Raw genomic sequence first — 10,394 nt, 5'->3', positions numbered from 1 at the left:
TTTTTTTTTTTCTTTTTCCCTCTTCTTTCTTCTCCTGGTTGAGCTCCGATCATCCAGTCATCTGGTCCAGGTCACGTGGGTACCATCTGTAAGTGTGGGCACTCCTGTGCACATACCCTCTCTTCCCATCAACTGGTAGCTCCACTCTCCTCTCGAGTCCTCCGTGGCCATGCCACTGACTCTGGGCCCAAGAGTCCCCAGGTCTCCTCACACTGCTTGCCAACCAGGTCCCCAACTGGGTCCACAGAAGTCCACTGAACATTGTAGGGCTTAGCTTGCAGCTTCATTGCTGCTTTTACCCCACTTCCCCCCATCGGTGATGCGGATAACTTGTTTTTCTCTTGAGCTGCCCTCAGGATTTTTTTCCTTGTCTTTGGTTTTGAAAAGTTTGATTATAATGTATCTTGGTGATTTTCTTTTGGGATCTTCCTGTTTGGAGTTCATTTAACTTCTTGAATGGCTGTCTTCTTATTTTTCATGATGTTAGGAATGTTTTCTTTCAGCAACTCTTGGACAGTTTTCTCTGTGGTTTTATTTGGCTCTTCCTGTTCTGGAACTCCAATCACATGTAAGTTATTTCTTTTGATAGTGCCCCACACCAATCTTAGACTTTTCTTCAGGTTTAAAATTTTTTTTTCTGATTGAGTCTCTCGAAGATGAGTATTGAGAGATTTGTCTTCAAGCTTACTGAGTCAGCCTTCCATTGATTCAACTCTATTTTGCCCTTTCAATATGTATTTCTGAAATTCTAGTATTAATCTTCTGGGCTTTCTACTTGCTGTTTTTGTATGGTTTCCAATTTTTCATTTATTTTGCCAGTTCATTCTTTTTGTTGTTGTTTTTAAGTTTTTATTGTGAACTGAGTGATAGTTTACATGGGAGAACATCAGCTTTACACCATCGTTTCATTGCAGTGATTACAATCTGCTCCGTGCATCATCATTCAGCAGTATTTGCTTCCATTCCCTATGTTTTTTTTTTGTTGTTGTTTTTTATGAGGGGAGGGGCGTGGGACACTCAGGAATATACAATAAACAACCAAAGGCTACCTTCTGCAAGCCTGCCTCCTGGCCACCAGCATCTAGTCCCTTTCTTTCCATGAGTCCAGAGTTCTCAGTTGCTCCCTCTCTCCACATGTCCTCATCTGTGTCTCCATCTCTGGATAGGATCCCGCCCTCCGCTTGTGCTCTTCTCCGTTAATGGTCCTAAGGTCCTCTGTTTCTGGACTGTAATATTAAATACTCCCCCATTTTTGTTATAAAACTTCTACCTTGACAGTTGTCATAGTTGCAATTAGTCATGATAACAATTACTCACTATTGAATCGTAAGACTCTTATCCCTATCTCTTTTCACCAGACCTGTCTAGACAAGATGAAAACTGTTCAGTGGGGACTCTATCTCCCCTCACCCACATACTCTTAAACTAAACTCCTCTTGAAAACTTGTAAGCCAGTCACTCACTTCGTGCCTTTATTGCCCCCTCATTTTAGGTAGCCAATGTCTAAGTTGCCTGTCCCTATCTACCCTGTATATAGAGGGGATAGCATTAATACTTGATGTGAAGACTTCTTCCCTCTAAGTTGGTATTTTGAGCTACTACATCCATAAGTATAGGTCAACTTCATCAAATTGTAGCAAATTACCCTCGTTTGCTTTATCAAAACAATTTTTTTTATCTTCCTCTAGTCGAGTTCTGATTGTCAGTTCATTCTTGTATTATTTTCCTGAATTCTTCCTTTCTTTTATCAATCTTTCTCTCAATTCATTGAAGGTACCTAAATTTGTTGTTGTTGTTGTTAAGTGCCATCGAGTCGGTTCCGACCCATAGCTACCCTGTACAGGGTTTCCGAGGGTGTAAATCTTTACGGGAGTAGAAAGCCTCATCTTTCTCCCGTGGAGTGGATGGTAGTTTCGAACCACTGACCTTAAGGCTTGCAGCCCGATTCGTAACCACTACGCTACCAGAGCTCCTAAATAGCATTCTTTAAATTCCTTATCAAGTAGTCCTGACTCCCTTTCTGGTATAATATTTTCTGACTCTATATTTTGGTCACTTGTTTGAGGCACTCTCTCTTGTTTCTTAGTGTAAGCGAAAATTGTTTGGTTTCTTTGAGACATTGTGGTGATGTTGTGTTTATATTTAATTGAAGATTGCATGTTGATGTGTTATCATGCACTCATCATATGTCTCCTGGTGGATGTGATAGAGACTGGAAGGATGTCGGAACACAGTTCTTAGTGCACCTCTCTGGAAGGACCCCAAGCAGAGACTGTACAGGAGGAGATATCACTGACTACTGTGTTGGTGATGGCGGGATTAGCCACACCCTGGCCACCAAGAGGGCAAGAGAACAAGGAAGGACTGCATCCCCATGTGTCCCACCTGTAGCCAGGTCCTGTGTCCACAGGCTACTGTATTGGCAGCTGCCTATAGAAACTTAGGATGGCAAAACTGCTCCACACCAGCTGGTAACCTGCCTGTTTTTCTTCTCTCTTGCTGTTCCTGTTTAATTTATTTATTCAGTCAACTCTCAGTGTACCTCTCTGTCCTATCTTCTGAAGTTTAGTGCTCCAGGACCACCAGCTGTATCTGTTTCACTGTTTACTCATGTCTTTGTTACAAAGGTCTGCTCAGTGAGTCTGCCTCCTCCACCATCTTGCCCCTATTCCTGATTCCAGCAGTATTTTGAAAGGAGCATTTGAATTGTTAATACAAGCAAGAAGAGATAAGATAATGAAAGCTGTCTATCAAGTGATTGTTTAACCCTGTGATGGGCTCATAACTTTGAGCTTCAGTTTCTTTATCTACCAAATGGGGGGAATAATAGCACCTCTGTCCTAAGGTTATTATGAGGGTATGAAAAGGTAGGGAGTGTAAGGTGCTTGGCATAAGCATAGCTGGTAATGTCACCACCTTCAGCTGCTGCCTTGACACATCCTAGCAAGAAAACCCTGACGGTATTAATGTGAGTGCTCAGCAGTTTAATCTGGTAGTCTACTCTGACAGTACCCATGTCATACTGCCAGGACAGAAACTCTGATCTTGGAAAGGCTGTTTGTATGTATCAATGCAACCCTGCTTGGTTGCTCCCTGAGATACAGAGCTGTAGGAGAGGTGGTCTTGAGCAGCTGAGAGCTTCTTGTGGGCTTGGGGTGAAGCCTGCAGACCTCAGGCTCCTCCTTTTTAATGTGAACATGCTTGCCTACACAACCTATAAAGGCCCCTGAAGACTTCAAGGGTTCCATCGCAGTATTGGAACTTTGACAAACAGCATTTGTAATCACTGTCGTTGACTCATTGTCTGAATGCTTATTCTGTGCCAAGCACTTTATATGAATTTTTAATCTTCACATACACCCCATGAGATATTTTCACATATTAATCTTCATATATTCCCCATTTTGCACATGAAAACACAGGTTCAGAAGAATTAAATGACTAATCCAAAATCAAACAGCTAATTTTGAATCCACTTCTATCTAAATTTCTATGGATTTGGATCTATTTCTGACTAACTTTAATCTGTGTATTTAGCCTTCATACTACATGGCCTCCTAAAATATTGCCCATGATAGTTATTTGTTTACTTAAAGATTGGGAAGTTCTGGGTAAGACAATTCATTTTTAAGGTTTCCTTTTTTAAAAGGAGCAAAGAAAGACACAAGAATGAATCTGAATGCAGTGTATGATGTCACCACAGGCAACGTGCCTGTCTTTGACTCCCTGGAGCAACTTTCTGCACTGGGGTCCCTCATTGGAAACTGGTCAGACAATTATCATAGAAATCAACTTGACCAAAGTATGAGATTTTACTTACTATTCTTGTAGAATTCCATGTTATTTAAAGATGGAATTAGTTTATTCACTTTGTTTTAGAAATATAGTCACTGACTTTTCCATCCTTTGACATGAATGAGTCATTGAGTATGAGAGATTTGTTAATATTTAAATAAAACAGAGAAATCTGATGTTTCAAACATGTATTAAGCCCTAGTTTGGTGCTGTAGGATAAGCACTGGACCACAAAGTCTGTTTGGGCCTCAAGGCAGCAGTTCAAACTCACCAGCTGCTCCTTGGAAACCCTATACAGGGTAGCTATGAGTCAGAACCGACTTGATGGCACTTAACAACCACAGTTAACTGCAGAGTTGGCATTAAAAACTCACCAGCCACTCCTGGGAAATCCTACACTGGGTTGCAAGGTGATGTGTATGTGTAATGTTATCAAAATAGAAGCACAGAGGAATGACTGAGAAATTCCAACTGGGAGCACCCAGGAACACTTCATGGAGAAAGCTGCTTTTGAGCTGCCCTTAACCCTGGGTAGGCAGAGGTGAAATGTGTATGAATGGTGAGAATGGGCACTTGTGTCTGCAGGAAGGAAAGACATTTGCTCAGGGTCTTTTGAGCATATGTCTGTCATTGTGTTGGAATTGGGGATGCAGAGATGTCTGGGTACTCAGGTTGACTGGGCAGTTGGCAAAGGGAGAGGAAGCAAAAGGTAGAAGGAGTTTGTGGAGGGAAGTAAACCTGCCTTTCTGGTCTGGAACCAGGTAGTGGTGACCTCAGTTCTGTACTGAAGGGTTTAGACTTAATTCAGAGGCAATGAAGAGTGATAAAAGGTTTGTTTATTTATATAAGTAATTTTGTTTTGTTATTAGAATGTACACAGCAAAACCTATGCCAATTCAACCCCTTCTGCATATACAATTCAGTGACATTGATTCCTGTCTTAGAGTTGTGCAACATCCTCACCCTTCTATTCTGAGTTGTTCCTCCCCCACTAACATAAATTCACTGCCCCCTTATCTAATCTTTAGAGTTGCTATTGTCACTTTGATCCTTTGTAGATAGTTCTTAAAAGAGCATAAGGCTCAAGGCAGATATTTTTTACTAGTTAAGCTAAACACTTGTTTAATTTTAAGAAGATGTCAGAAGATATTTTTGGTTTCAATTTTAAAGATTTTCTCAGGGCAAGAGTTTCAGGGATTCATTTAGCAACCCCCTTGCCAGAAAGTCAAGTTTATGAGAATTTAAAGTTCTGTTTTGCATTTCCCCCCTTTTAAATCAGTATTCTTCTATGGTACCATTGATCTGAATGTTCAGTAATAGTAGCCAGGCAACATCCAGTTCTTCCAGTCTCATGGCAGAGGAGGTAGTTTGATGGAAGGTTTTTGAACAGGGCCACCATCTAACAGTCTATGTTAAGAAGCTACCATCTATTACAGTTTTATTGAGTGTCTTCTTTTACCTGTTCAATCCTCAGCTTCAGGAGGTAGGCCACCTTTTCTCATTTTGCAGATGAGGAAGCCAAGGATTAGCAAAGTTAAGGGTCTTGCCTGTGGCCTTAGCACAGATAGGTCATGGAGCTGCAGTTTGAGCCCCATTCTCTCTGACTCTGAAACCCAAACTTTATAATGATAAGACTGGGTTAGAGAAAAGGTTTGAAGTGAGAAAGCTTATTCAGAGGCTGTTGTAGTCATACAGATAGAAGTAATAAGGATAGTGGAAAGGAGGATGGAAATGGGAGATGTACCTGGAACAGAATTGATAGCCCCTGAACAGTAGGGGCATATGTACAACAAGAAGGAGAAGAAAGAGTGCTGTGTGGGATGGTAGAGGTGATGTGAGGCAAGAGGACAAAACTATGGCCTGAGACTCCCCAGTAACTCTGGGCCAGTGTGGTAAGGTTGTGGCTGATAGGATCATCCTGAGTCAGAGAGTTTTAAGAAGTGGAAATGAGTCAGGTTAGAGCAGGTCAAGCTTCACAGTTCTTATTCTAAACCTTCATGTAGCATGGAGTTACTGCCCACCAGCTTTCTTCCTCTAAGCTTCCATCTCTCTATCAATACAATGCCCCAGTGAAATGCCAAGTTGTTCAGGGGCTTCTGGAGAAATTCACAGCTTCTTAGACTAGTTCAGCAGAACATACCAATCTAGCTCTTATGAAATAGACTTCATTTGATCATCCCAAATGACAGAGCCCCTCTGAACAGGGTGGTAAAAGACCCTAAAATGTGTTTCTTCTTTTCTTCCACGTAGCAGTTACCCCTGAATAGAAATCCAATCTCCAATCTGACTTTCTGCCTTCATGTCTTTAATGGACGTTTTTAGAGCTAGTAAGTGGTATGGCCATTCCTTCGGAACCACAGGCCTCTCTGAATTGAAGGCATTAGGAGAAATGAATCTTCAAATATAAGCTTTCAGATAAGACCCATACTGACACAATTTGACTTTCATAACAAACTTTTTCTTTAAAGAGCTTAATCATCTTCCCAAATCCATTATCAATCTACCAACAAGAAGACTTCTCAGTATCCTCATGGGCAAGCTTCAAGTTTTTGTTTCCTTTGAAATAAAGAGCACAGGCAGACTGCCAGAGGACCAGCATCCCCTAAGAGTGTGTGTGACAAAGGTCCCTGCATCACCCAAGGAGCAGAATTGGTGTCACAGGAAAATATGACCCACAGTGCCCCCTGGTGGTGCTAAATAGTCCCATGTTCTTTATTCTGGAGAAAGGAGCCTTGTGTCCCAATTTCCCTCTCATTGAGGGAGATTTATCCCTGGACTGCCCTTGGCGTGTGCTCCATGTTCATTAGTGTCCTGAGTCAGTCTCATTTGAGAAGATTCAGCCCTGTCCTCCCAATATCTGAAGAAAGGTTCAGAAACCAAGGGGTGAGGAAACTCAGAAAGTTGCAAATAACCTTTTCTTTTGGGTACTCTAGACTTGCCCTGTCCTAAATGAACTATACAGCCTTGTGTGACTGTATGGTATTTGGAATGCAGCTAGTCTAAATTGAGATGTGCTGTAAGTGCAAAAGACACTGGATTTCAAAGACTTAGTATGAAAAAAAGAGTGTAAAATGTCTCTACTTTTTTTTTTACATTGATTACATGTTGACATGATATCATTTGGGTTAAATGTTGTTGTTAGTTGCCATCGAACCGGTACTGACTTGTAGCAATGCTATGCACAACAGAACAAAATAGGATGTTTCAAAATTAGTATCACCTGTTTTTTCTGTTCTATGACTACTTCTTGTCATTTAGTGCTGTCAAGTCAGTTCTGACTCATAGCGACCCTGTGTAGTGTTTCTGAGGCTGTAAGTCTGTGGGAACAGAAAGCCTTATTTTTCTTCTACAGAGCAGCTGGGTGGGCTCAAGCTGCCAATCTTGTGGTTCTCAGTGCAGTGTTTATCTTACAGAGTCACTGCAGAAATTTTAAATTCAAAATGTGGGCTGCTTTAGATTTCTATCAGATAGCATGGCTGTATATAGATAGCCCTTGAGCCAAGGGCAGGGCCCCACATGATTGGAGAAGTCTCCAGGTTTGCCCATCACTCTACTTCCTCAGCAAATTCCAGAAGAGAGGTGGAGTAAACTTGACTTTTTTTCCTGCTTGAGTTTTTGTTTGTTTTTTAATGTTGTAAATTATATGATCGTTTACATGGGAGAACATTAGTTTTACATTCATCCTATCGTATATTGTTTCATTGCCATGGTTACAATCCCCTCCATGTATCATCAACCAACCAAAGGGTATACCCTGCAAGCCTGCCCCCAGTCGTCAGCACACAGACCCTCTCCTTCTCTGGGTCTAAAGTCCCCAGCTGCTCCATCTTCCCATGTCATCGTCTCTGCCTCCATCTCAGGCGTCACTGCTTCTCTGGGTAGGGTCCCACTCTCTGCTCTTCTCCCTTGATGGTCCCAGGGACCTCTGCTCCTAGACTGCAAAGTCAGTCACTCCCCTTCTTTTGCTACAAAACGTCTACCTTTACATTTCCAACCCTCACAGTCAGTCCTGATAACAGTTATTCACTATTGTATCCCAAGAGACCTATCCACATTACCTTTCACCAGCCCCGCCCAGACAGATTGGATACTACTCAGTGGAGATTCTACCCTCCTCCACGCCCTCTAGATCTAGGCTCCCTCTTGAAAGCTTGTCAGCCATAGACTTTTTTTCATTCCTTTTGAAGTTCCTGGAAGACCCTCCCCTCCCAAAGAGCTCCCTGAAATCCCACTATACAAAAGTTATCACTCAGAACTTTTGAACATACAAATACCCTGGAACTAAGAACCTAATACCTAGACTAAACATTCTAGATTGAACATTTTAGATATTCTAGGATGCCTGTATGCTAGAGGAAGGAAATTAGGTGGAGAGAATTGACATCCATTTGTCTGGTGTCCTCGACCATCTGCGGTCAGCTCTCTGACTTTGAGGACACTAGTCTATTACACTGGTAGCATAGTGGTTACAAATCGGGCTGTGAACCGCAAGGGCAGCAGTTCGAAACTACCAGCTGTTCCGTGGGAGAAAGGTGAGGCTTTCTGCTCCTGTAAAAGATTTACAGCCTCGGAAACCCTGTACAGGGTCGCTATGAGTCGAAACCGACTCCACGGCACATAACCACCACCAGTCTCTTACAGGCTAACCTCTGCCATGACTAAGCACTTTGATTACTTCTTACCCTTGTCCAATATCATAACTCACATGCCTAGCCTGAGCAGCATTTGGGGGTTTGGGTGTGTTGGAGAGACCCTCAGAGGAGTTAGTGGTCCTGAACTGGAGGCAGTTCATACCCCTGCAGTTGGCTGAGTCCTGAAGACAGACAGGAAAAGAAGCCAGGTGAGGATTGGTTGATGGAGGAGAAAGTTTGAGTTAAAAAACACTCCTTCTCACCCTCTACAAGGCAGTCACATCTATATCGGCCCCCAAATTTCATATTCCTTACGAAATATGAGTTACAACAGTGTTTCTAAGTCTCCCGTCCCTGGACCTTCATGCCCACAAATTCTTTCCTTTCTGTCCACTTTATGAATTGTTAAACTGAATGGAAAATCTGTCTTTCTCTCCAAATATTCAAGCAAAGTTTTTCGTAAAGTGACTCTGGAGAGCTGAATATAACATTAAGATGTAGCATGTATGGAGCTTGGCATGAGTCAGACCCCTTTTTAGGTAAAAACTGATTATGAGCTCTATGTGTCAGGTGTGGTCAATGTATTATCAGGCTTCCAAGGGGCCAGCAGCAGTTCTTCTATAGAGGTCTCAAGGTACTGGACAGGCTTCTTACAGGGAGGCTCTTAGCCCTAAAGACTCTTGTCTTCCTGGTTAGCAGTGTAATATAAATATTGTCGTGTACATTCTTTCCCAATATTTCTTGGATGACTTCTATATGTTTAGCTTTAAATGAAGACTTGGTGGAATTTAGGCAGAATGAGTTTATGTCTCACATAGCATTGTATTCTTAGACTTGAAGTTTCTGGAATATTGTTTGGTTAGTTGATTTGTTTTGCTTTCTCTTACAGACTTTTGTGAACTGGGAAGAGGCCAAATTGACTTGGAGTTTTTTCAAGCAATCTTTCTTGAAACAGATTTTGACAGAAGGTAAGTAGTCATACTGGATTTCACTGAGCAGTCAAGAAACCATGATATAAACTCGAAGCGTCTGAATCAGATGACCAGCAGTCTAGAACCCCCGAGGCAGAAGAACTTCAGAAATGAGAGCCTTTAAATAATGGAGGGGGACTGCGAGCTAGCATTTATTTAATTGTGTGCTTTACTTATGTTGTTTGATTTAAATCTCTCCTGAGCTTGTAAGAAAAATGTAACCCCTTTTTTATGGATGAGGAAACTGAATGTCAGTGTGGTTCTATAAGTTCTGCAGGGTCCTATAGTAATGAGTAACAGCTCAATCTGAATCCAAGTCTAACTCCCAAATCCCATGTTAAATCATTTTAATACATTTATTATATAACTGTAGGAGCATACAGCACATACCAACATGGTTAATTCCAAAGCTCATTATGTGAAAAGTTGGCATTATCTGAAAATGGAGGATGACCGGCACATCAGATCACAATCTGGAGGCTGGCTGTATCTTTAGACAGCTGCCAGATCTCTGAGTCATGGCCCAGCCAAGCTGACACATAACCCTACCGTCGCCGTCAGCATCACTCTTACCTTGCTTCAGTGGTCACCTCAGTGTTCCTTACTGCCAGATAAGTGTCATTAATGTGCAGAATCGTTGGGTAGTGTTGTCGAAAATGCAAAATGTCAGTTAAACTAAGAGAGTAAGTGATGCAGAATGTGCCCTTTGGTGTGGTATATGCCTGAGTGTTTTTTTTAAAAAAAAGATAGTTAAAATGAATAAAGAGAAATATTGTTAACTGATGGTACATGGAGGGGATTATAATCATTGTAATGAAACAAGGTATGATCTATTGAATGTAAAACTGATGATCTGCCCTGTAAACTTTCACTCAATTCACAATAAAAATGTAAAAAAAAAAAATATAAAAGATAGTGAGTAGTAGCATCAGTATTATAACCATTTACAGAAAATTTAAAGACCAGGGAAAACTGTCTGTAATTTTAGTGTCCTGTC

At 41.5% G+C, this 10,394-nt stretch overlaps 1 protein-coding gene across 1 annotated transcript in view; it reads left to right on the top strand.

The window, feature by feature from the left end:
- The window catches only part of RFT1 (RFT1 homolog (S. cerevisiae)), a 78,660-nt gene that overhangs the window by 31,835 nt on the left and 36,431 nt on the right, over window positions 1-10,394 (top strand). The window contains exon 7 of the mRNA XM_006876059.1: window positions 9,316-9,394. Coding sequence (XP_006876121.1) covers window positions 9,316-9,394 — 79 coding nt within the window. The remainder of the gene's footprint in view (window positions 1-9,315; window positions 9,395-10,394) is intronic.

Source organism: Chrysochloris asiatica, unplaced genomic scaffold (assembly GCF_000296735.1).
Source record: "Chrysochloris asiatica unplaced genomic scaffold, ChrAsi1.0 scaffold00350, whole genome shotgun sequence".
NCBI lineage: Eukaryota > Metazoa > Chordata > Mammalia > Afrosoricida > Chrysochloridae > Chrysochloris > Chrysochloris asiatica.
This window is presented reverse-complemented; position numbering and strand designations above follow the sequence as displayed.